Below are 27,417 nucleotides of genomic sequence, written 5' to 3' on the forward strand. Positions count from 1 at the left end.
AGCATTTCACTTCCTGTAGCCTTTCATTTGTTTTTTAACTGAGATAACTTGAGAGTGACCCTGTAAACTTCTTCTCCAGGTCCTAAATGCTGTTTTATTGCTCATGCACAAGATTGAGCATTCAGCATTACTTACTGGGTGAACAGCTTTACAGATAATGCTGGCTTTTTTTGCAAGCTATACTTCCTCTGACGTCTTGCATCCTCCACTCTGTGGTTTGTGCCTTTTTCTCGTTCATTCATTGTCATCTTATTTACTTAAAGCAGTCAGAGGGCAAGAAGTAGGGGAGGAGTTACATGCCTTCTTTTGCTTCTTGACTGGCCTAGTCATGTCATGAGGATGAATAACAGAGGCTGTCTACTGCCTTTTGTTCCTTTCTAGAATGAAATAAAAACCAGAGCTGCTTAAAAGTTCTGAAAGCTGCACTCGATTTCTTCACTTCATGTTTGTACCCATCCAGAGCTGGAAGCAGCCAGACTGGAATATTTTAACAAAGTCTGTTCTTGTAAGATTTCCAGACTGTTTTGCCAAGCCACTAAGCTCTTGAAAATGCAGTTAAGCATGAAATAGGCAAAGTTTTAGTTGCTTACCTAAACAGCGGCCATGATGATAATAATTTGGTTTTTTGTAATTTTTGCTTTGTCATTGTCAGATGCTGCTCAAATCTGGAATGTGCAAAGCTTTGCCAGCTCTCCACAAGGAGCCACACTGTCCTCCACCACTATTGCCACTCTGCTTAAATTTTGTGATTCTTTCTTTGTCCAATGCTTTCTTGCCCAGCTGGGTAAGAAATATCTTCTTGCAAATGTCTCCGTTAATTCCCTTAGGAAATTCTTAGTTAGCTAAAGTCAGGAGATGAGCTCCTCTGCCAGCCTAACACTGTTGGGTAAAGGGACTGCTAAGGACATGAATCTGCTGCTCTTTGCCAATTTTCTGTTGTCATAAACTCTTTTATAGTGAAAGCTGACTGTCCACCATCTTTCAGGCTAGCACAGTTATATCCAGAGCAATATGAATCTGTCAGCACTTTCTTCCCATCCTCTTTAATGAATATTTCTTGGCCCACTGACCCAGAGTGTGCCCCCGCCCAGTATAGAAGAGCATAGTGGTTCCTCCAAGGCTACAGCTGTGCCAGCACATAACCCCAGGAGTGTGTTGTGGGAAAAGTTCAGCTGCTGTGTTTGTTCTGGCTCTTGGCTATGCATGTAACGCAAACACACCTAAGATGTAGCTGATCCAGAGTTTACTGCTTGCTGGCTGTCTCCCATGAGTTGGCACCTTGGAAGAAGAAGCCATCATCAGCCTCCTCCTCCCCAGCTTGGTGGGGCAGCATGGATGTTTACAGGTGCAGTCACGTACCCGTGTCATATTCTTCGCAATAACTGAAAAACAATTATTGCAGTTATTGGATTACTCTTTTTTCCTGTTTCACACAAGTGTTTAATTCCTAAAAGCCCTGCTTTTGGATTTTGGATTTTGCTTCTGGCAGTTTCTTTTTCCCACCACAGCTGCACCTGAAAAATAAACGTGCCATGATTTCCAGCATTCCTTCTACATCATGACTTTGGGTTTTTCAGTAAGCAGTAGGTCAAATTCTCCTATGAGCATTTGTATGTTGAGGAACTACCTAATGCCCCCTCAGGTCTTTTGTCACCTCTCTCACAGCAGACAGCCCCTAGGCAGCCCTTGTAACTGTTCATGATACCTGCTTTCTTGGTTGCTTGCAAACTGAAGAATATGAAGCATAGGTGTGTCCTGGAAAGAGCTAGGAAAAAACAGTGCCTCCATCCTTGCCAAATGCTCTCCCTGGTTATATTCGCTTTGCATACAAATAAACAAAAAAGTAATATTTTATTAGGAATCCAGTGGGTAGAATAATGGACTGTAACTCAGCAGAGCTCGGTTCGCAGCTCTGCCGTTGGCTTATTGGGCAAAGTCATTTGTGTCATCACCATACGGCCCGGGATAAAGAAAATTTCTTTGTAATGCAATATGAGCCTTGAAAAGGAAGAATATTATGCAGAGGGAATAATAATAAAGTCCTTCTAACAATAATGAAATTATGTGCTTTATATATATGTTTATGTTGTGCACAGTGGAACGAAGCACATTCTCTTCTGTCTCATCCTTCATCAGTGGTGCTTTGAACTGGATTCCATTTGAAGGGTTACATGTATTAGTGCACTAATTTTAGATGTGCCTTCAGATACAGGTGTGATTTTACCCTGAAGGTGATAACATTTCATTGTACTAACACTGGGCAGCATTTCCTGCATCTTCATTCCTGTTGATAAGCCATAAAAGACTAAGTTTAGAGACCCTGCCATTTAGGGTGGTGGTGGGGAGGGCTATCTTTTATTTGTGAACTGGGTAAACGTGTTGCACTGACTCTTGGGCTGTAAAGACTGCATACGATTCCCTGAAGGTAATTTGCATAAACTAATTTATATCTGCATTGGCTCTTTAAATCTTCTCTATCTGTATGGGTGACAAAGAAACATTTATTTTGCCTTATTTTATGCATTGTAAATAATAGATACATTCAGGATAGATCCTGAATACCTCAGCTGGTGAGCACCAGTGTAGCTCTGGAGTAAGCAGGGTTGCATCAGCTGAGCATCTAGCCCGCCATCAGCCCTAAGTGCCAGCCTTGCAGTGCATTATACAAATGTTCACCGTAGTTTGTCAGCCACAAAGCTGTCACCCAACAGTACACACTGCCTTCTATCAGCCATTACTTTTCTGTCATCATCATCAAGTGCAGCTTAAGAGAATCTGTGCATCGTTTCTTTCCTTCTGAACAATTTCCATAGAAATAATTGACCTGCTTTTATGGTAATTCGGTCTCTGCTGTTTGTTACTGCAGCATTTCCCAAGGAAAAATGCAAAACTAATGCCCTAGAACAAATACATTCAGCCAAATTACTTACCAGTAATCCAAGGAATCATGGATAAATCCATTGCTCAAGTGGCTTCTCATTTGGAACTTTATATAGTTTTCACCCAAGGGTTAAGGTTTGGTTTTTTTGTGGGTGGAGGGGTTATTTTGTTTTTGATGCTCTCTGCCCTACAGCAACTTTATATAAATCTCTTCTGAAAACTGTATCTGCCAGCACTGTCACTCCACCCCCAAGCTTTTACTACTAACACCAGCAAAAAATATTTAAAGGGACTGTTTCCACTTGTTTGGTGCATTTCATTTCATGTTTCTGCCTCTTCCTTTCTTCATTTTTCAAAAAAGTCAATAAGGGAGGTTATTTAAGCCTAGTGTTTTGAAGTGGCAACCAGTAAACAGCCTTACAGCATGATTAATGAGTTCTCAGGAGCAGTTTCCTGAAACTCACAAGTAAGTTGGGGCCAACTGATTTTGTTTTAAAGTAAATGAAGATATTCCAGTTATGGGCTGGGACTTTCACCAAGTCACTGTGTAGGCTACATTTTCCACCAGTTTCTACCACTGGCTGATGGTGCTCATGTCAAGGTATAACCTTGGGAAGTATAACCTAGCACAGAAGTGACATTCCAAATCTGGACTGCCAACAAGATAAACAAATAAATGCTTAATTTCCATTTAAGAGCAGGAAATTGTGATCAAGGCATTTGATGAGAATCGTGAAGTCTTAAAAAGGATAATTACTGTTACAAAAATATAAACAAATGTCGTTTGATTCTACCCAGTGGACATATTTTTCTTGATTTCTTTGACTTCCAACAAGCTTGGGTTTCTGTGGAGTTTCTAGGCTGCTATTGCTTTTGTCAGAGGAAAGGTGGAACTAAGCAAAGTCATCATAAATGCTGCTCTGCTCGTTTGGGCAGGGTCATTCTGTGGAAGGCTTTTGGGTTTGATAAGTGAGCACATTCTGAATTTCTCTACTTTCATTTATAAGTTTATTGAGCAGATGGCTGACAGAGTCAGCATCTCAGCAGGGATGACATAGGGGAAGACATCAGTTCTCTTTTGACCTCTTGAAAGTGGGAGTAGTGTGTGGAGCTATGGAGTGATGGAAGCACATATTATTTTCATTGCTGCCTAAACCCTCGGGGAGTTCCATAGCCACACTTTGTATGGTGTGCTCACACTGTGTACAGAAGCACCTTCCACACAGCAAGTGACAGAGCTGGAGCAAGTGTGTTCATGGAGAGTACTGACTGCCCTGGGAGGTCCTGCTGCAGTGAGCAAGGGCTTTACCCACCTTCCCAACCAATTGTTTTGGTCCCCAAGGTTTTTCACTATTCCTGGTGCTCGAGGACTGCCATGAATGAAAAAGGATTGACTATTTTTAGTGCTCTGAGCTGTGTGCTTTCCTTCTCTGTATGCTGGGTTGGAGGAAGGATTTACATTCTTGAAACATTTTACAGGTGGTCCATTGAATATTTTGTTCTGGTGTTGCTTATTTAGAGGTAGCTTCAATTAGTAAATTGAGACTAAATGAACTAATAGTAGAGGATTCTTACATAAAGTGTTGTGCTAAATCCAAATTTTTTTTAAATATACATGGTTACTCGTGCTCTTGGCACAGAGATGAAGATTGGCTGTGATCCCTGTAGGATGTGGATTTCTGACATGGGTGAGGCTGGATGGAACGTCTATGTAATTCTGCTTGTTTGATGAAGGATGAGTATTATGAGCTAAGAGTATTTTTTTTTCTTTTTTTCTTTTTGTTTTTTTTTACAAATAAACTATTTGGTCTAACTAAAATACAGTGTGGTTAATCCTGCCCTATTAACTTTTCTCAAGGAGTGAATGCTTTAAGAGTAAATTTAATGGAAGTTATTAAGGATGACAAAAACTTCTTTATATGAAAGGAAGTGTAGTGCAATCTAGCTGCAGAGTTCAGAACATTTAGAATTCCGTGGTTATTGTAGTATAATACCACAGTCAATTATATTTCTTATTTTACATTTTTCCTTGTCTCTTTCTCACACAAGCCTAGACTATGAATTCATAATGTTAATGAAAAGTGTTGTGATGTTCCTGTAGGCTGCTGTGGGAAAATAACTACAACATGAGGAAGGTCATTCATGATGTGGCCCTTCTCTAAAGCAGGACTTTGTGGTTGATGAGGACATAAGCAAAATGGACTACATAACTTGAAAAAACCTTCAAAACTCCTGATAAATCAACCTACAGTCGCTGCAAGAATCAGCTTTCTCAGCCCAACAGATCTTTCTCCAAGAAGTTTTAGTTATTTGTGCTTGAGGCCTTTAGTGACCCAAACCCTAAGTTTTGGTGCTGTGCCCCTGACAAGTTCTCGTCCTCTCCTTCTCCAACCATGTAACTAAAGCCTGAGCCTTCTCATGAACAAAGGGGTTGGCTGACAGCCTGCTATCTCCTCCACATGCATCCTGCTCAACACTGAGGATCAGGAGTAACATCATGCCAAGGCTGGTCTCAAAATCCAGCCTTATGGCTGGCAGATTTGGGGGGGTTTGTTTTTTCCTTCTCATTCAAACCTAGACTAAATGTAGAAACCTTTCAAGTTTCCTCTCTTTTGTTATTCACAGTTCTATTTGTGACTGCTGGAGAAATAGATGTACACAGCTACTTAAGAAATATGTGTAGACAGGAAAGTTCTTTAAAAGAGCACAAAATACAGTGCAAGTATGTCTGCTGCTTCTTCTTCAGTCACATGCTACAGTTTAAAAAGCCAGCATGTTTTCATCCACAAAAAGACCTTTATATTTCTGAACTTTCAGAAGCCTTAATCAATATAAATAACAATTTGAGCATGATGACATCATATTCAGTCCTAGAGTTGTGCGTCTCAGCTGCTTAGTCATTTAAATCAGTGGAAATAAGCATAGCAGTTAGAAGTCTTAAAAGGTCAAAGAAGCTACTGTCTTTTCAGCTTTGAATCAGCTGAGAGACTCCAGTTTCTGGGAAACAATGCCAAGGCTGCATCTTGCCATCTCATTTCCTCCCTCCCCCTCCTTTGAAGCACCACAGTAGTTAGCTTAAAGGGAAAATCACACCACATTTAGTAGCAGAATCCTTTACAGTGGAAGTTCCTTTCTATTTTCTCTTTTACTTGAAACTAAAGAGAGTTTTAGCCCACATTGTGTCCTGAAATATTTTGACTGAAGTGCTCTTACCCAAACGCCAAAAAGCTGTTCACAGGTTTTCAGTAAAATTAATACTTTTCAGTACAAATATGACAAGCCTCAAGCACAAATAACTAAAGTTTACCATTTTCTCAGAAGGAAAACAAGTGATAAAGTGTTCCTCAGAGAACAATTTGTGAGAAAAATTAAAATAAAAATGAAACCAAAAGGCTTTTAAAGCCTTTGTTTTAAATGTGATTTGTTGTCCTTGTAAAAGTGGCGGTGTGATTTCTGGGAGGAAGCCACCTCTCACCTAGACTGCCATTAAAAAAACCACTTTTTTTTTTTTTCTTGTTTTTAATGTCAGGTGCATTGTTTAATCAAAGTTGTAATCAGAACCTGTGCTACATTATCTGAACCTGTACAGCAGGACTCTGCAACTGCTGCTTCTTATGTGCTTTTGTGAATGACTCTTTGTTTTGTTTCCATGCATCTCTAGCTGCCGCTCTTCTGCTTCTGCTGATGTGAAACTATGCAGGCAGGTTGTGGAGCGTTTCCATTTCGTGGTGTACACGGCCTTTTCAGAGCTGGGAGCCACACACTGGCGCTCCAAGGACTTTTGGCTGCTTGCACTGCTGGTAGTTGTGCTTTGGTTCCTGAGACTTTACCTGCATTATTTGAGCCAGTGGCTCTTCCTTCGGACCATCTCAGTTCCTGTTGCAAAGTAAGTCCTGCTAAACTCTTTTCTCTGTAAGGATATTTCTCCAAATATCTTGATTCAAAGCAGGTTGTTTGCACTACGAGGAGAACTGATGGCTAAGACTCATGCTGAGAGCCCAACATGCAAGCTCTGACAGGAGCCCCTGGAGAAACTAAGAGTGCAGAACAAGGACTGCATCCAGAGTCCAGTGATCTGATATGCAAGAGTGTGTATCAGGTGAAGGTGTTAGTTATGCAGACTTTAAACCCAGAACATGACGTGTCCATTTGTGAATCTTGAGTCATTCCTACCTCTCTCGCATCTGAAACACTCAGCAGGTTATGTATCTTCCAGAAGATTAATTTATCACTTTGGATAAAGTATTTCAAAATGCCTAAGGAGTGCACAAAACTGAAGAAGCATTTAAATCATATTTCATGCTAACAAAGTGATCTATGAGTAAAATACTTATAAGAATTTAACTTTGATATATCAGTTTTACTGTGAGTACTGCAATGAGTTGACATATTTTAACTGTATAATACATTAACTTTAGCTCAGGAATTAGACCTCTCTAGAGTGTTGCAGGAAAATCATTGCTTGTCATTACCTGGCATGAAAAAACCCAGAGATGGAGTACAAGTCCACTAGGTGATAAATACCTGATTCTATTCATGTTTCTGTGTGGTAGAGAAGGGTTTTACAGAGCAAAAAGGTTCCATCATGCTTAGGAAAGGAAATATTTCTCTGATAGAAACCTTTTTTTTTTCTTTTATTCATCTCAAAGCTTCACATAAACTTGAATCAGTCAGTATGAGCCAGTAATTTGTAACTCTCTGACCTATGTCTGGTGTGGTAGTGGTATTGATTATTGGCTGAAATTTGAACAAGGTGTCTGAGCAGACTCTGGACAGTGCTGGGTATTGTTAAGGTGGTCTTTTAGATCTTAATGCAAAGCCAGCCATCTCTCACTTCTGGCCTTGCACAGCCCCTGTCAACTTAGCCAGCTGGCACTAAAACTTCTGGGAGGCCAAGCATCGAGAGTCTGTGAAAACAAAGGGAACTCAACAGAAGGAAGCAATGCATGAGAGAGTGGTGGTCATGTTCAAAGCCACTAGTCACAGCTGTCCCAGGCAGTCAGCTAGATAAAGGATAATGGTCTCAAGCCAAAATGCCCTGGATCAGCATCCCAGTCTATAACTGTGTGCCTGAACAATGAGACTGAGCTGAGCACTCTCTAGTCCTACCAAATGTAGAGGTAGCACTCACAAGGAGGGAACAGAGTGAGAATCAAGCCACTTCACCTTTAGTTAGGAGCAGAATTTAAACTATTTCAATAGGACTGAATATTTTGCCTCAATTTTCTTCATCTGTGTGTAGCTCACAATGCCATGCTGTTCCTGTCTCTTACAGTGCCAGTAAACTTGCTCATGGTATGAGCTTTGCAAATCCCACCATCTCATGGTGGTGAGAGGGACATTTCCAATCACTTTAGGCGTGCTAACTTTTAGCTGTGTCTTCCACAGAATATTTTCTACTTTGTGCAGTGCCCAAATATGCTGCTGCAGAGGTGGGTGAGCTCCTGGGACCTGTGCTCATGTTGGTGTGTCTGGGAGGTAACACCTTCCTATAGCCTTTCCTGAACAATCCCTAGAGCCTGGATGTAAACTGAGAGTCAGAGGCGACCAAGGATGCAGAGACAGGAGGAGGAAGAGAAAGTGGTTTTTTTTCTGACTAGCTTCATAGAGTTTTTTGGTCGGAGTGTTGTGACCCAGATAGGGATGCAACTTTACAATGCAACATGCCTGATTCTACCTTCTTTCAATGGCTTGCTCAGGAGCACAGACAAATGCTCTCCTTTTGCTTCTTTACAGATTCCAGCTCCTCCCTCACACTGTGGAGCTGTGCTACCAGAACTCCCTGCTGCACACCAGTGAAGAGTTGGCCATGGTTGTGGTGGGACCCCTAACCTTGAATGCAGTGCTGCTTCTCATGGTCCTGATCAGATGGGGCTGTCAGCAGCTGTTTGACTCATTCCCTCCCTTCTTGTCAAAGTTTATCATAGCTATGGGACTATGGACAGTGCTAGACCCCTTGGCAGTGTTTGTAGTGGATTCATTCCTGGGGGTGAGTCACTTAAAATAACTTGGACATGAGAACTTGACGTAGAAGTTTGTTTTCTTCAGTGAATCACTGAAAGATATGAAAATCCACCCCTGGCAATGGAACATGAAAGTTAAAAAGAAATTAAATAATAATGTTTTACATTACCTTTTTATTAACAAAATTCCCATCTAATGGAGTCACTGTGTTTCTGCATAAAATTAAGAGCCCTGTACATGCCATATTTGGAGATAAGAAAGTAAATCCACTGCTGGAGTGATTGCATCTGCTTTGAAAAGAATTACTGCAATTTTGGATGTTAATGGGCATGGTTTAATGAGCAATCCTGATTATAAACGCTTCAGATTTTTCTAAGCATCGGAACAGACAAAATTAAAAAAGTGCAGGTTATCATGCACTTCTCTGACATGCAAGGTAGTTAACATAATTTACTGGCACATCTAAAAAGACTTGTGAGATTGAAAGACAGGCAACTTTCAGGAGAGAGTTTCATCATATGAAAAAACAGGAGAGCAAAGTTCCCAACTCTGTCTGTGCCTGTGTATGGGCTGTGTAGCCCAACTCTTCTTGGGTGGCTGCAGACTTTTATCACATCTGAGACAATGCCCAGCATCCCAGAGCAGAAGTTTCGAATTTGGGTCTCACTGTGTATGTGACACAGGCTCCTTTCAATGGTTGCAGGATGCTGAGAGTTTTTCTGGGATTGTGGTCTTGCTCCTCTTCTGCCCTTGCTGGTCTTTCAAAGTCATCTATGTTTCTGATACTTGCTCCAGATAAAGCACTAATTTACAGGTCTTGTTGTGGATTAGGCTTTCTCAAGTCTCTTGGTTCTTTGTCATCTATCCTGTGCTCTGCAGGGGATTTTTCGCTCTTTACACAGTGTTTTCCATTGCAGTGGTTTTGAAAATTAAAATTCAGCTCTTCAAGAACTTTAATTTATGCTCACTTGAGAGGTAATTGCAATACTTTAACCATGTGGCAACATTCTCTAGTTTTTTCTTGGGCAGCCTGCATTTATTTATTTATTTTTAAATTCTATGATGTAAAATATGCATAGTGAATTTTAATTGTAATTATTCAGATTATGATTTTTTTTTCCTAAAAGAAAAAGGTGAATTTCCTCAATAACCAGGCTAGGAATGCTGAAATGTTTAAATGGATTTTTTATCCCCTCTAATACTGGTGTATTAATAAAAACTGGAAGAGAGAATGAGGTCTGCCTTATCTTTCTCACACTTGCATTGAGAAAATCGTTGCCATTGACTTCAGTGGAATTATGCTCAGTTCTACACAGACTGGATTACTTATCAATTTCAAATAGCACTTGGTCGGGGGAAACGTGAGATACAAGTAAAATAACTTAGTTTTTCATTAAAGTGTTAAAAATGCACATACTTCTCTGTACTTCATATTGAAAATTTGGCATCTTACCCACCAAGATTATCTTTGGTAGAAACTCATTTGTTCAAATATTACACAATATACTGTATGTATCCTTTCCAAAATGAAACTATATCTCTTACATGTGTTTTCATTATTACATTTGTAATTTTTTTTCTCTTGGCATTCTTTCAGCTGCTATTTCAGATTTGCTTGCCAATCTATTTTAGATCAAGCCTTTTAAAAATACTGTGTTGTGGTAATATGAGTTATTTTAGTGCTAGAATGTATTTTAGTATTCAAAATGGCCTTAATACTTATGAAAGATGACAGATAGCCCTGGAGACAAAGGTTTCTGTGTTTACTAACTAATGTTTTCTATTGTTAAGGAAAGGCTAGAGAGCAGTTGCATGTTTGGGGGGGTTCAAGTCATCATCCAAAATGCTGTGTCAAATGTGTTCTTTCAAATTTCATTTACTGTCAGCTTGTAGAAGGATGTTTCAGGGATTAGAAAAATTCCCATGCAGTTCAAGTTCCTGTTCTGTCAGAGCTTTCCTGGGACCTCACTCACTTTGTCTGTCAGTGGCTTCCAAGATGCAGAAAACAATAACACCTCCTTGTCCACATGGATGCGTGTCATTATGAAAAACAGGAGTCATTGCAAAAGGCTCACATGACCACCACATGTGGTGGTGTGATGAGTACCTGAGAGAGATATTACAAATGTTATTTAAGCTATTTAAACTGAAGACACCTTTATTGGATCATGTCTTTGAGGACCACAGTAGATGTACATATTGACAGAGTACCTTTGTTAGGAAAAAAGTATAGAGAAGTAAAGTTCTCCCACACCACTTTTGCTTTGCCAGAGAGAATTGCTTGGATAAGGGAGAAATTTATTCTTATTTGCCATTCAGACTTTTGCCTCTCTGGAGGAATGTCAGGACGTGACTGCTGTGCAGAGGATTTTCCTTGGTAGACAGTTGCTTCAGTAGGAAAGCAGTGGCAGCAGCCAACTTGTTCTTTTTACTTTTTTTTTTTCCCAAGAAGAGAAGATGGGACAGGGAGATAGAAGAGAACCAGGGTATTTAATTATTTTTGCAATAAATATGTGACTTGTCTTCATGTCATTACCAGTCTCCTGGGACCTTTAATTACCATGACAGAAACATAGTAGCATTGCAAATGGTGAAGAGAGAACAAAAATATACTCAAGAATCACAGTCCTTCAATAGCTGGACTTGTAGTTGTCCTTCCTTTTCTACCTCCATTATTTTACTATGCACATGAGTGCCAAGGCAGCCAGAAATGTGCAGAAAGTTATGACACTTCCTAAGGGTTAATCTAGGCAAGTTGCTCAGAAAGGTGCAGATTTCTTGAAGCCTAAAGGTCACAGATCCTCTCTGAACGATGGACACTGGATGCTTTGGTAGTGCGGTTTCACATCCTTGCAAAATGTGTCAGCGTGATCTAATATGGATATGGCTGTCACTATGTGACTTTAAAAAGGCAAAAGTGGGGAGAGGAATTTATTTTAGTTCTGAGCAGTAGAAGACCCATGATATGTAGTTGAATTCTTCTAAATTGATCCAGCAGAGGGCAATAATATGTCAATACAGTAGCTAGTTCTTAAGAACTAGATATGAGGGAAAAAAGATAAAGAAAGGAAAATAATAGATTTTTGGAAAATAAATAATTCAATATTATGCCTCCTTAGTCATTACATAAAGGCAAATTTCAGCCTTCTGCCCCTGCCACTTGTCCTGAAATACACTGAGAGATTTCACTTCAAGCATTTTCACTGTGAGATGGGTTTTGTTCAATGAGGCACCTCTATATGGTAGATTTTAACTGTACTAAATAAAAGCTAGAAAATAGTTTATTTCACATTCTGTGCCTAATTTCAAATTCTGTCTAGCAGACTCCTAAGTTTCAGACTGTGTGCCCCACAAATTACATTTAAATCCTTATTGTACAGAGATTCATGTTCTTTTGTCTCTGTAGTCTAATCAGGTGTGACATTTTCTTATGCTGATTTTTTCTCCATGACAGCGATTTGGGAACAGCGTAGAGAAACCCATTGCTGATGCTGCAAAACTCTCCTGGGTGTTTCTAAGAGCAGGGGAGTCAGGAGTTCCTGGTGCCTTAATCACAGTGATGCTTTATACCATCCTGTTCATGATCTCATCAACAGTGTTGTACCTGTATTTTTTAAGGTATGTCTCTTAATTTCATTATTCCCTTAGGAACTTAGGTTCGTGCCTCTTCTCCTGTTAGATAAAATAAGGTGACATCAGAAAAGATGTATCAGTGTCACACACCCAGAGACCAGAACTGCAGATAATCAAGGAGAGGTTTGCTCCTGCTTAACTTTTAATGCACTGGGATTGATGGGCACAGCAAGTCAGAGACGGAGTCACTTATTTCCTCAACAGGAACACAATTGATATAATGATTTTTCATAGATTCTAGAAGCCTCTGCTTCTTTGGCTTCAGGCAATTGTGTCTATGAAAGGACTTAAGCTGTAAAGTATGTGTACCTTTCATTTAGGTACTTTGGAAGATGTTGTCTTTAGCCTTACGAGAAGCGGTTTTGTGAGAAATAGGAAAAATTTCAGAAAGCTACATATGACATGAAGTGCAAAATCTCTGAATCTGCAGTGGCTTCCAGAGCCTTATAGGCCTTTGATGATATGGGATTTTTGACTTGTGACTGGGTCATCATGACAATATTTAATCCAAATAATGTTTCTGTGACATAAGCTCATTTTCTAAACTCAGTTCCTCATGACATTTGGCCGACTACTTTTCTTGCCAGCTTTCTAGTAGACACCATCAGCTGTGCAGTAAATAGGGACAGGTATGGGACACTGGAAATTATTTAGATAGATTGTCAAATATATTGAATGAAAAAGTGTATATTTTTTATAAGTGGGTTGTTTATAATGCAGTAGGGATTTTGTGCTGGCCCTCAATTCACCCAGGGATGAACATTGGCAAGCACCAATAAAAAGGCACGTGCAAAGGCAAGATGCAGGCAGGTGTAAGAACAGAAAATCTCAGCATACGCCCTCTGCCTTACTGTATCACCCCTTGGTCCCCCTTCCACAAACTCTGTTGCAGCAGGCAGAAAAAGATAAATGGCATTCTAAATTTCTGCAAAGTATTTCAGAGCTCCTACGTTCCTGGGAGCTGTACACAACTCCAATGTACTGGCAGTCTAGTTAATTAGTTTTTGAGACGTTAATGCCTTCTTAATCATTGACTTAATAGTTTTGAATAGCTTTGTAAGTTTTAGCTGCTGTCGTTTATTACTCAGGAAAATTAATTTAAATTAAAACATTTGTAAGGCAGGTTTTTATGAGAATATTACCAACATCTTCATTGTCTGGGGAACAGGTGCAAGATCATCAAAGGTATCTTTCCTTCTGGATCAATTTTCCTGTAATGTTTTCCAATAAAGGGGTGGGGGAACAATGTTACTAGGGGGGAAAAAGTTGTCTTAGCACAACACATTTTAAAAATGATTCATAGCAAAGTACAAAAGCAAAGGGAAGATAACAAAATCTGTTACAGTGCATAAGGTCTTTGAAGTTCTTTGCTTGATAACAAAAGGAAGCATTTTGAATATTGGAGTCTGTGCCGAGTAAACTTATATAATGAGCTTCTGCAATTGTATCAAGTTTCTCTTCCTTGAATATCTACAGCCAACACCATGAGAAACTTGGACCTAGGTAGGACTCTTGAGCAGCACACTGTCAGCCTAATAAAGATAGAATTAAAACCTTTTCAAATGCTTTTAAGGACGACATCTCTGCATTTCATAACACTGTTTCCTGAATGTGGATGTAACAGCATCTGTTTTCAAGAGAGAATAGTATTAATGCCAGGGCAGTAGCATCCCTTTGCGTGAGTATTTCTCAGATGCCATATCTCAAATACCTTCAAGTGGAATGTTGCTCAGCACAGAAAAAATGTATTTGTAAACAAGCATCCATCACATTTTTTGCTTGGAAAGTAAACCAATATAAATATCGGGGGATTCCTTCTGTGCCCGAAGACTCCAAGCCACAGGGGAGATTTTGGCTGTTGTATGGAGGAGGTGGTGCTGTTTATTGGAATTACTCAGCAGTTTGCCATTAAACTGAAGTGTTTTGGTAGAGTGTAAAAGAAGGGATAAGAGCACTGAACCCCCAATACCACCAAAGCAAGCAGGGGGAGTGTCTGTTTCTGCCACAGCTAGAAAACTTCATGGCAGCACTGGTGAACAGCCAGGAAGATAATGAAATAATGGGCTGGGGTTAAGTAGCATCTACTTGTGTCTTTAAAGACCAAAATACCTCAATAAATCTGATTCCCCATGCTTGTGTTGGGAGTCTGTAGTACAACTAGCATAGAGAAATACTCTAATTACTTTTTAGAACCATGAAGAGGCATTGGTTGCAATTTCTTTCTTTTAATTCTACCAGATATTAGAAACAGACAGGAGTTTGTTGGTGAAATATTTTCTTCACTGCGAGAAAATGCAGACCCGTCTGAACGAAAAGTGGCTGGTGGAAAGCATCTGAGTTTCCTGGTATTGAAACTTTTTTCAGGGAAAAGCCTCAGAAATCTACATTTTTCTGTGTTAATAGCAAAACTGGTTTTTGTATTTTCAATGGTGGTTTTCCAAAAAAGGATGAGAAAGGCTCAAGCTAAGAGTAATAAATTGTTTTAAACCACTAAAACTACCCTTTAATTTTTGGTTTGTGTAATTCTTTGAAAAGCCCATTTTTTAATCAGACTCTTGGTAGGAAATAATTTCAAGGTTTTCTGTTCTTTCTGATAGGTAAATAAATGAACCTGTGGACTGTTATACTGGTTCTCATATGTCTAGAAAACATAATCTGTGTTTTGTTCTTTCTATTGTATTAGCAGTAAAAATAACTACCCTCATGCTTATAACAAGGTATGTTAAGGTATAAGAAATGTTTTATTCGTTTTCATGCCAAAGAAAAGAAATTAAGGCAGGTAACAGGAGAAGGCTGAGTACTTTTGGACAAAAGGAACAAAGCTGAAAGAGAGGCTTCATGATTCTTAATTAATTCAAAGTTAATTATATTGTTTATAACCATGTGCTTAAAATCTTCATATAGAAAATGTTTATGGCAGCAAATAGACAGTAATTTAACTGCATTAAATTTTACTTAATTTGAAATAAGAATGTTGCATTAAGTAAGCTTAAATAAATGGCAAGGTCTTTCTCTTGTTTAGCAAGACAAGTGGCAAACAATTTAAACTGCTGACCTGGAATGTCATACACAAACACCATGGAATAATATTGCTTCAACATGAACAGAAGGTCTGAAAGTCCACCAGCTTAACTGCTAGTTTTTCAACCAAGCACAAGATAATTCTAAATTATGAGTAAATTCTTCCAAAAGATATCTATTGCATCGAAAGAATATCTAATGTTGATCCAGAGATTAAGAGAAAAACTTTTTATTTAAAAATATTGTGGAGTTTGGTAAATTATTACATAAAGGGTACTAGATACTTATAAAAAAATAATCTCTTCTGTAGTGTGTTACTACTTTAGTATCCTACTCTGCTTTAGCACTGATTTGTATTTCACACTTTAAAGCATTTTCTATTATTCCTGGATAGCCAGTTTGTTTATCTTCCCAGACTACCTGCATCTTGATCAGATGATCTTCCACCTGCTCTCCCCTTTTGATAAGAGAATCCCAAAATGGCATCTCGGAAACTACAGCAAATTTGGGGCTGCCAGTTCAAAAAGGAATGTTTCAAAAAAGAAGGGTGGGGAAAAAAGTACAGAGAGAACCTTTGCAGCAAAGCCTGAGATATAAATTCTTAATCTGATGTTGAGTCAGGCTGCCAGATTTTGGGATCAGAATAGCTACTTCATCACAGAAACTCTTGGATATGGTGCTTGACCTTGAGGTACATATTCCCCTTTGAAGAGAGAGCTAAAGCTCCTCCCGAGATCAAGTTGAAAAATTGTTTGTTGGTGCATCTCCTTCTTTCTGTTCCATGCTAAATCTCGGCTGTGGGCAAAATTGTGCTAAGCAACTAACTTGTTGAGTGTGCTGCTCTGCACTTGCTGTGAGCACTGTAAGGTGTGATGTAGAGCTGGTGTAAATGTGAACTTCATTCTGGTTTAGCTGAACAACCTTCTGCCTCTGCCAGGCACACACGTTGTTCACCACATGCAGGCCAACACAAGACCCAAGGATAAGGACCAGCCACAAGAACTGGCACTGGTGCTGCTGTATGTGAGAAGGGTGAGAATTCAGAGGGCCTAAGGACTTTGGGCCTGTGCTTCATCTCCCACCTGCCAAGGAATGAAGGACCTAAACAGCTCCACAGAAATCCAGGCATTTTGTTGGTTGCAGTGCCACAGCAATCCGTGCACTGCTCATGATTACACAGCCAGTCTATGGAAAGGATGAAAATATTGAAATTGGCACCAAGAAACAGCTGAATTGGAGTTATGTTGGAACAGTATTATCTTGGAAAAGGGTGCAAAAGAGAAGACCTCTGTTCAATATCCAAAACTCAGACTCTGGATTTTCTGATTTCTCTTTTCTAAATCCCTGTTTTTGGAATAAAAGAAGAATGAGAAAGAGATTAATTGAAGAGGATCCATTTGACTCAAACAGCACTGTTTTGATGTTTTAAAGTTCAATTTAGGTTAAAAATGTGACACCAGGCTTTTCCAAAAGCCCCACAGTATTTCTTGGTTTCACCTACATCAAGAAATGCCACACAGCAAGCCTTTCTTGTGGTAGAAAATTTTACTGTGTGGTGCTTAGTCAATTCCTTACCACAGAACAGAAATGTCATGGAAAAACAAAGCCAACAAATGAAATGAACTTTTCTAACATCAAGAGAAGTTTAGATTGTATAGGCTTCAGGCTTGGGGTTGAAAAAAAGGGTGAGTGGTTCCCTTCTATATGATGTGGTTTGCCCATTGTTGAACCCTGGCGCAGCAGGACTTCCATTCATGTCTAACCATGCTACTGGAACTAGTTACCCTGCCCAGTGCTGAGGACAGACATTAGACATTTCTGAAGGGAAGGAATATCAGGATCTTTTTGAGAAGTCAATATCTTTAAATAATTTAAAAAAAATTGCTGCTTACATTTATGTGATTTTATTCAGGTACTGTAAATTCTCCAGAGGGCTGTGGAGGGCTGTATGTTGGAGATCTTCTTACTCATGGGCAGAGACCATGGTCATGAAGGGAAAACCTAAACATAAGTCTACAAAAGAATGACTTATTTTTCTTTTTTTTTTTTCTATTAAGAGTCTTTTAAAAGATGAACAAAATATGTAATTTCTATCTTTAGGCTACATAGTGAAGGTTGGCTGTTGGATGTATTTCGACGTATCCATGGTGAGGAAGGCACGTTCTTTGTTCCACTGGACTTGGAGATTTCCATTCAGGAGCTGAGCTACATTATGAAGAGGGCTGAGCAGTGGAGAGGAATCAATGGTGAAAGACGGGTGGTGAGTGGTGAACAGTCTCCAAAAAGAGTCTCTGGTCCATTAATGCTTTGCATTGCTTAGTGTTATTCAAAAGAATCTAGATATTAGAAAATTATTCTTAGGGTGCTTCGTTGAATGGAGAAGCTAAGAAGCAGCATGTTCAGGAGAATTTTGTGACATTGCATGTGCATTGCCTGAACATCCTGAGGGGTTACAATCTGCTTAGTAACCAAAGGCTTAGATGCATCCCTGATGTCAAAAATTATCCGTGCTGTCTGATGGTTCTTCACTGGCTCTTAGAGACTTCCTACTGGTTTAAATATCAATATCATCCCAGATGATTTCTTAGCCAGCTCAGCAAACGGAGTATTTCCATGAACAAGCAGAATTCATTCCTTAAGAGGGCATGGGTGAGGCTGCCCTGAGAAGGGGATGTGCTTTCGGTCTATCAGATATGACAGCCATGCTCTTCTCCCTGGCCGTTTTCCTCCAGAATTGCCCAGAAGAGTGGGCTAAGCTGGAAATCTGCAGGGAAAGGTACTCTGCTTTGGTTATCAAAATAATTCCTCTTTCATTTCCATTAAGTCCCTAGCCTCTAGTCACATATAAAGACCTTAAGCTGTGATGTATAGGAAATACAGTCTGTGTTTGCAAAGGGTCCAGTGGGGAGGAAGTCATCCACAGTTGAGGCTTCTGGTCATGATTGCTTTCAGAGAACTGAAAATAGAAGAAGTAACGTGGTCAGTAGTCTCTGAGGGACATTGTCCTCCTTCCTTCCTTGCTTTATAGCTTTGCTTCAGTGTTATTAATTCCCATAGGACTAATTTACAAACCAGCTCTTGGACAATTGGTAAAGTGCTCATCACTTTGATCTATGTATCTGTGAATGCCTCTGTGTACAATGCTTTGTTTGGTAACTCTCCTGCTTCAATGTAAAAAAGATCAGATTCCCCAATAGGAAGGAAATTAGTCCTCTTAAGCCTGTATGAGTTGTTTTGTTTTTCTTTTCTAACCCTCTGGAACAAGGGACTTAAGATTAGGGTCTGCAGGTTTTTCAAATCTCTATAACTACCTCTGAAAGATCAGCAGTTTATATAAATATATAGCCTCAGTTGTCACTGTTATAAACATCTGCCACAGCTGTAATTATTTTCCACTTTTTTTTTTTTCCTGTGATGACAGTTTGGACCCTGAAAGGAAAAACTGAATGAAAAAGCAGATACTCAGTAAGCTGAATTTTTGTGGGAAAGTGCAGAGCAGCACATGGAATTTCAGCAGAGGGGAGGGAAAAGGTTTGAAAGAGTAAACGTGCTTCCACAACCACCTGCCTCAGACATTCCCTCTTTTTGTAGCTATAGTACTTATTTTGTCTTTCCCAGTAAGTAAAATAACTTTTTTTTTTTCTTCCACTTCAAAACTTTCTGCAAAAAGTCAAAGTATTACCACTGACAATTGGTTTCTATTATCTTTGTTACAAATTAAGTAAGGTCAAACAAAGAATACATGTAGTGGACCAAATTTTGCATGCCAGGACCACCAATGGCATTTGAAAAAGTGGCAGATAAAGAAACTGCAAACAACTGCGTTTTTAAGTACTGAATAAATTTCTAATGATATTTCCAGCATATAATTTCTTGCAGCAGAACAGAAAGGGCCAGATAAGGTGAACAAGAAAGAAAATAAAAAGAAAAGAAAAACAAAAAGAATGGTAGGAGGAAAGGAGGAAGTGTGGGGGTAAAGACAAATGGAAATGAAGGGAAAGAAAAATTACTTCTCCGTATACAGGTAGTCTGTACCTGAATGGAGGAAACCTGAATGGGTTGTCCACTGCTACAGTAAGACATAACTCAAGGGACAGAACATTGAAAGGCATGACCCATAGCTATAGAAACATGTAAGTGCCTAGTTTTACTCCCAGTATGCAGCCTAGCATGCATGAAAGGCCACACTGAAATGTGAAACCTTAGTCTGAGATCCTTTAAAATGGACCCAGCCTCAGCTGGTTCCAGCACCTCAGAGGGTGCAATTGGAACAGATGGAAGAATCCCGATGCCTCACAGGGAGCAGCACACATTTCATTCCACAAAGCAAAGTGATGTACAGTTTTGTCTTTACTAAACCCCTAAGTTTCTGGTTCCTATTCTGTTTCTGGTTCCTATTCTGTCTACATCTGCATGAATTTCATGCCTTTTCCTTGACGTCATCCCTAACCAAAAGCTAGGCTGTGACAGTGTTAAACGTTTCTATTCTCTGGGGGAAACACTGGTGCAGACTATATGATGTAAGAAGATATGAGCAATGTGGAAAGAGCACAGGAATTTGCCTCACTGGCATCTCTAGAGATGATCTCCACCACCTACTTCAGTGGACACAGGATCTGCCTCACAATGGGGAAAATTTGTGAGTGGAGACTAGTGTTCAAAGGTCCTGAATTATCAGTACAAAACACAAATACTGTGAAAAAAGAACCAGTCTTCAAAAATCAAAACCTTCCCCATCTCATCCCTTTTTCTTTTTTTTTGGTGTTATTTTGATGAAAAAGGGAACCATCAAAGGAAGTGCTGTTAGCTCTTTACAAATCTAGTTTTGCAATAAAAACTTGCTCCATTCACAAATATGTTCCCCACATGGAGCAACACCCTGCAAGAGTGGGAGCTGTATTTGCAGGTCTTTTTATGCTCCTAGGCATTGCAGATACTGAAAGACCCTTTTTTCTGCCATAGATTTGCATAAGGTATTTATCTTGTCCCTTTCTTTTTGTATGTCTAATTGTACAAAGTAATCAGTATGGAAGACACATCACTAGGTCTTATTGCGTGCATTATTAATGTGTTAATTTTTAAATAAAATACGAAATTAACTGTGAACAATTTTTATAAAGGGAAGCATGAGACTGCCATATCTTACATCACTCCATATAAAAAATATATTTTAAATGGAGGTCATTCAAGTAAATAGTCAGTCAAACCTTCTGGAAAAAATAGGTCCACATTTTTGCAATATTTTCTTGCTATTAACCATGTGCTTCTCATTTTTATTCACTGGATTAAAAATTGCCCCATAAATGGGTATTTTATAATATGCTTAATTTCCTTTTATTAAATTGATAAATGCAGCAGCAGAGGACACATTTACAATATGATGAGAATTTAAGGTTATTGCATTTTATAATTTTTATATTGTTCAGAGGAGCGATTTGTCATTTGTGGAATGACATCCATGCCATCATTTCAAAGTATTTTCAGTCTTTCTTTTGATAGGAAAAAGGTCACTTTCTGTAGACCAGAAAGACATCAGTCTATTAAACTAATTTGCCTACATGCAAATTTTGTCATTTTTACCTCATTAACTATTTATCATAGAGTAAAAAAATATATATATTCATGAAGGGGCAGCTAACAGCCTGATGGAGCTGGAACTAATATTTTGCAACTCTAATGATTTTTTGCATCCTTAATTAGATAGCATAAGGTTGATATGATTAGGTCAGGATGTAGTGTTTTTCATTAAAATACATTTTAGAAGCTGTATTCATAATCTGCCCTTGCAATTAAATAATGAGCCTATGAGTTTAATATTATCGACCCAATTATTATCCCACGGAAAAGTATACCTTTAATAAATTTGTGCCGTAGGACGTTCATTAGCAACAAAACGAATTATATTTCCAGGTACACAGATTACACGGCCACAATCACATTTTTGGAGTGGCTGGGAAGGCACAGTGCAGGCAGAGCTGCCGTAGCCCTGTACCTCACAGAAAGGCCCTTGATTATTCTGGAAAAAGCCGTTTACAATGCCTTTAACGAGGAAAGCTGCAAAGAAGTAAAAATGCCACCTACAGAGGCAGGCAGAAACATTTCTAGAAACAAACATGCGCTGAAGCAGCGTTCTGTGCACCAGTGCTAGGAGGAATCCTGGGCCCCCATTCCTCCATTCCTGTTACAAACATGGAGGCAGAGCTGAATATTTGCTGATCTTTTATTAGAGGCAGTCTAGTGGTAAATGTGTGTCAGATTCTAGAACTGGTAAAATCAGGACCAGAGGCAGACTGGAATATTTTAATCTGCTATTGTTAGCAGATCGGTGATGAGGGCAGGAGCCTGAATTTTAGCCAAGAATTTCCTTTTCTTTCTAGAACTGGTAAAAGTGACAATATCTTTCTGTCCTCACTGAGTAATTGCTTTTTCAATGTTAGGTTATAGTTTACAGCCAAGGTGTGAGGTAGGGTTTTCTTTTGTCTAAACAAATAAGAATTAAAAAAAAAAACAAAAAAAAAAAAAAAAAACAAAAAAAAAAAAAAAAAAAAGAGGGGGCAAGTATTTCTAGTAAAACAGCTGACCAGAGATAGTCTTTTAAGTGGGATCTGTTGTGATCTGATTGTTAGGTGTGCATCAGTTTGGTCCTGTCTAAAGACTTTGAACTATTTATCAGATCAATTGCTATTAGCAGGAATAAAAAGGAAAAAATATGGCCCTTGGAGGTTGTTACTAGACTTAGCCCTCAAAGTACCAGCCCTGCTTGCAGTGGGACTTTTTATGTAGTAATACTAACGGTGAGAAAAGTTGTGCAAGTAGAAAGCTGAAACAAAACTGCACACCAAGCACAGGCCCAAAATATTGGCACATGAGAAGGTTTTCTGGAAAAAAAATTCAAGGTCTGTAGGCAAGAAGATAATGTGAAACTTACACTTGAAATAAAGCCTGATGCACTGCAAAATTATTTTAATGAGACTAGGGCTAATTTTCTAATTTTAAAATGATATTATAGCAAACCATAAAAAATTACCCGGCAGTAGATTTTTGAAAGGAAAATATATTTGTAATTATCTTGAACACACAAGATTACTTCAGGGCCTATTATCGACACAATTTTTGGTACCACTTTACACTAATTTGCATTTATTACTCTCAGGCCAACTATTAATATGTTAATAAATAAGTCATTAATACTTGTTATTTAATTGCTATCTATTTATTCCTGTTCAATAATGCATTAATTACTTGTGAATAGTTGAGGGCAAAATTCTGCCCTTCCTAGTGGAATCAACACTGGCAGGAGAGGAAACTGATGTTGGATACAGCAGCATTGCAAGGGCTGCTGGAGAGCAAGTCTTTTAACTCATTTAGCACAAGGGGGTTAATTTTGATTTTGTCTTGGAGGAGGCTTCATGAGCCTCCAGCCTGTGCTGCAGCAAAGCTGCTGGACCACAGGTGGAGGCTGATGAAGGCAGGCAGTACCACACCTGAGATTGATGCAATTTGCCTCTTGTTATGGTCCTGGTCCTGCTCCAACACTGCAGTTTGGAGCTTGCTTGCACATATAGGCTCATGGATAAAGAGAAGGGAAGGGCAAAAATCGAAGTAATCTGAAGGTCAGCTCTACACAGGGGAAACGGTGGCACATAGTGTAGAGTGAGAAATGGAAATAGGTACATTGCTTTCTTGCTCTTGGATATTGGAAAGAGAAAACGTAGAATCCCCAACTGTGCTCTAATTCAAAATCCCAGATTCATGGTCTCCAGAACCCCTTGTGTAAATTGACTGTAGTGTAGATCAAAAAAGGCTGAAAAATATACTGACATCATAATTGGTGTATTTTCTGTTTGCAGGTTTACTGAATCACTCTGAATGTGATTTCTTGACTTTTTTTGATGAAAAAAATGGTGAGACCAGGCCAAATTCTGAACAAGAACACCAGCCTGTTTTTGTGACTAACAGATCTGATCATCTTAAATTCGATCTTTTTGGAGTTGTAGGGTGAATTTTTCCCATGAGTACAAACAGAAAGTTTGCTGTCCCCTTTCAGGAAGACCAATTTCCAAAAGACAGGTAAAAAATTGCAGGGGTATTTTGACTTGAAGTAAAAAAATTATTGAGGAAATGAACAGGAAGGGATAATACCATAGTACAGATTGTGGGGGCCTGAAGGAAAAGTCAGAAAGCACAAGGTAGTAATAGGAGAAAAGAAACAGAAGTGGTTCAGGAATTTGTGCAGAAGACAGAATCACGCCAAAGAAAATAGAAGGAAACTGAGAGAAATGCAAGGTAAGAGAAGTTGTTTGGAAAGTACAGCTATACATGATAGCTACAGTCATGGTTCTGTAGAAGAACTCTTCTCAAATTGCTGATTAAGATACCATTGATCTGCAAATGCAGACAGGAAGACATGTTGAGGAAGCAGAAGTATACAAGATGTAAATTTCTTTTTTACTCATTCACTCTCCTGTTTCCAAACTTTTTTTTTTTACTTTGAGTTATACCTTATATATAAATATATCTCATGTACACTGTATTATGTGTTTAAGAAATAGCAAATGGCTGACATCACTCAAGCTGCTGCTCACAAGATCTTATAATTTTGATCTGTGGTTTCTTCTCCCCAAACTACTTTCAGTGATCTTTTAGAAATCTAGCATTTTGCAAGTTTGCATTTAGATTTCTTTGTCCTAACCTTAACCCATACTGCAAAATCTTTTGGAGCTGCTAACTGGAGCTCTCACTAAGACGTCTCCCACAATTTAGATCAGATGAAGAATCAAAACTTCTATGCTGTAAGAGTAGCATAAAAAGCAATAGCAAAGCTGATTGTGAGCCTATCTAGAAAAATTAGCAGTAGTATAGAATTTAATTCCTTACATGCCAGTATGAATAAATCACTGTGTTGATCTGGGGTAATGCACAGTTCTTACAGCCAGTACAAGCAAAGTACCCTGCTAGTGCAGAACAATGTAGCTCAGCATGTTAAGGTGACTTGTAATCACCTGTCTGCTACAGAAATTGCAGGAGGAGAACATCGACCCCTTGCAGTCAACAGCAAAACTTGCACTGACTTTATTAGGGCCAGAATTTCCATCTGTCTGTGTAAGCAAAGGGGAGGGGAGGAAATAGGGCCATGTCCCACTGAAATTCTTTGTGATCTGTGTGTATAAGGTCAGATTCTCATTTGGGATAAATTATTGAAGGCAGGGTCTGTATTTTTTTTTAAAGATTAAATGGAGATTGAAAGTCAGAGATGAGCAGAGGGAAAGCTCAGCCCAGTAATGAAACAGAAAACAGCAAAATGTAAGGTCAGAAGAGAGGGTAGCACCCTCTTGCCTCTTAGGTTTAAACCAAAATGATTTCTGTATGAAAAGACAAGGCCTTGAACTGTGTAGGATTAAAATGGCCATATGGTTCTGAAACACTTTGCTCTCTATTCCTTTAGAGTATTTAGTCCACAGGGAGTGGTGGGTGAAAAGAAGAAAGGGGGGGAAATGCAGATGCTCGGAAACATCTGGACTAGCCAAATATACTGACCATACCCAGGCATGCCATTAAACCTCACAACTGTTGATTAGTACTTCGTCAGAAAGTGTGCAAGTGCAAGCTTTGGGAAACAAGGTAATGCAGTCTAGGTAAAGCAAAACCTTCTTTTGCCTGTGTGGATAGGTCTAACGAGTGGAACTGCTTAAACAGATGTGCACACAAAAAGAGGCCTTGTAATAAATTACAACAATGGTAGAACAGATATAATCAACAAGTAAACTAATGGAAACAGCATTTGAAATTGAGCTGCTAGAGTAACACTGCACAGCACTTCCTTGATTCCATGTTGTATCCCATCTTAAAGAGAAAAAATAACTAAAATAAGGAGAAAATGGGGATTAAAACCCCCACATCTATGAAAGCTTCTCTGAATCTGAAAGTTGCATGACAATAAGTTAATAGATTAAAACAGATAAAAATAATAGCAAGCTATGCAAGCTATGTGGATGCAAGTACTATGAGTTACTTACAGCATTTCTTTTTTTTGGTTGGCATGCTCACGGTAAGTCTATAAATTGAAAACAAAATGATTTAGTCAGACTCCATGGAATTTACTTAGAGAGGTAGTATACATTATCTTGTGTTTAGAAAACATGTATTTTATTTCCCCTTTCAGTTTGTATTTTGCTTCCCTTTCAAATGAGAACTGATTTATTCAAGTCTCCTTTACTACCCCCATTATATGCACAGTATAGTATTTCCAGAGTAAAAGGTAACAAATCATTTTAATCCTAAAATCAATAAATTAATTATATAAAGGCGTTAGTGAAGATGAACCAAACTAATAGTCTGCTGACATCCTTCTGATTATACACTGGCAGAAAGGTGTTAATTTCTCTAATACTTCAACAGACATCCAAACTCTTTTGTCAGAGATGTTGGACAGTGATGGAGGAGGAGTACACTTAACTGTAATTTTTGTAGTCATTCATGGGAAGCCTCATTGACATGTGCTAATGGCACTTGATTGCCCTCAAGATGTTTTCACAACAGAACTCTGCAAGTGCCACATCAAGGTTTGCTCAGTCAAATAGTTTTTTCTCCTTGCATCTAGATAATTTGTGACCACAGGCAAACTTTTGAAAATCCAAGGTGGTTTGCAACACTCCGTTGGGGTGAATCTGTCATCAGCCGGCTGGTACAGATCGGTGCACTAATGAAGAGCAAGCTCTTTGGGTTTTTTGTCATTTCTGTGCAAGCAATCCATTTTGTTTCTCCTCAGTGGCAGGGTATGTTATACATCTCATCCCGTATAATCTGACTTACATTATAATTTGATTCATACACAGCCTTTCCACAGAGATTAATTAGCATCAGGCTTGAAGTTTGCAAGTGAAAATATGATAATTAGTTTTCTTGGAACGTTAACATTTCAACACTTCAGGTTCTCTCCATCTTTGTCTTCAATGAAGCTGCAGTAAACGAGCACTATTTCTCTTCTAAATCAGACTCTTGTGAGGTTTGAAATACAGACATTTTCATCAAGCTGGATAATTTCCATAGAAAATTTACTAGCTCATGAAATATTGCAGGAGTAATTCATACAATGACTCCCTCCTCCCCTTGGTAGGTTGAAGTATGATGTGAGCAGTTCTGAAAACCCCCAGGACAGTCACTTATTTAACAACGGTGATTCCTACTCTTTGTAACAAAAATCAGCTGACTCTTCATTTTTTGCACAAGACAGAATTAGCCAATAGGTCTCTCCTGTGGTTGTCGGGTAGCGCTGCAAACAAGGTTACATTAGTGCTGTAAACAAGGTTACTCCCCGCACTCGTTTGTTCTCTCGGAGTATTTCGTACAGGTAACTCATTTGGCATATACAACATCTCAGGAACAGTAACTTAGCAGGATTCTGAAAAAAAAATAGCAATAGATCTGAGTAATGAGAACATTCAACATTACAATAGTAAGTAAAAATGTTATATGAAATATCAACCCTGATGATTTAAGGACACAATGTAATCGCTAACATATGGGGCTTAAGAAGAAACTCACATTACGGAAAAGTTATTGTGTTGTTGTCCATTATGTGTGTGTGTAGCTGTTTAAAAACCAGTACTTGCTTAAAAATTTCTGATTTATACTCCCTGGTGTTAAACAAATTTCCTTTTACCAAGGATGTGGATGTTTTAAAACATCTCAGTCTTCTCTAATTACTAAATTCTCTATTTAAGATGTAATTAATCTTATTGCAACTCTGGCATCAGACATCCTCTGAGCTTGGGCAGCATACTGTTGATGCCCATTGATTTAGTCATGTTAGGGGTAAGTGAAATTCTTAACCAAGGTAGAATCTAAATTACCATGTGGTTGTGAGCTTGCATATGTGAAAGCATGGAGTTCATGTGTCAATTGTGTATGTAACTGTGA

The 27,417-nt window shown here is 38.8% G+C and overlaps 2 protein-coding genes across 2 annotated transcripts in view; both read left to right on the plus strand.

The window, feature by feature from the left end:
• LOC132324865 (uncharacterized) overlaps positions 1 to 6,770 on the plus strand; it is a 50,223-nt gene extending 43,453 nt beyond the window's left edge. The window contains exon 7 of the mRNA XM_059841497.1: positions 6,542 to 6,770. Coding sequence (XP_059697480.1) covers positions 6,542 to 6,770 — 229 coding nt within the window. The remainder of the gene's footprint in view (positions 1 to 6,541) is intronic.
• A 1,852-nt stretch (positions 6,771 to 8,622) lies between these two features.
• Positions 8,623 to 27,417, plus strand: part of LOC132330387 (uncharacterized) — a 53,833-nt gene continuing 35,038 nt past the window's right edge. Inside the window, exons 1-3 of the mRNA XM_059852617.1 lie at positions 8,623 to 8,869; positions 12,299 to 12,462; positions 17,599 to 17,758. Of these exons, the coding sequence (XP_059708600.1) occupies positions 8,690 to 8,869; positions 12,299 to 12,462; positions 17,599 to 17,758 (504 nt within the window). The 5' untranslated portion in view covers positions 8,623 to 8,689. The remainder of the gene's footprint in view (positions 8,870 to 12,298; positions 12,463 to 17,598; positions 17,759 to 27,417) is intronic.

This window comes from Haemorhous mexicanus, chromosome 1, assembly GCF_027477595.1.
Source record: "Haemorhous mexicanus isolate bHaeMex1 chromosome 1, bHaeMex1.pri, whole genome shotgun sequence".
Taxonomy (NCBI): domain Eukaryota; kingdom Metazoa; phylum Chordata; class Aves; order Passeriformes; family Fringillidae; genus Haemorhous; species Haemorhous mexicanus.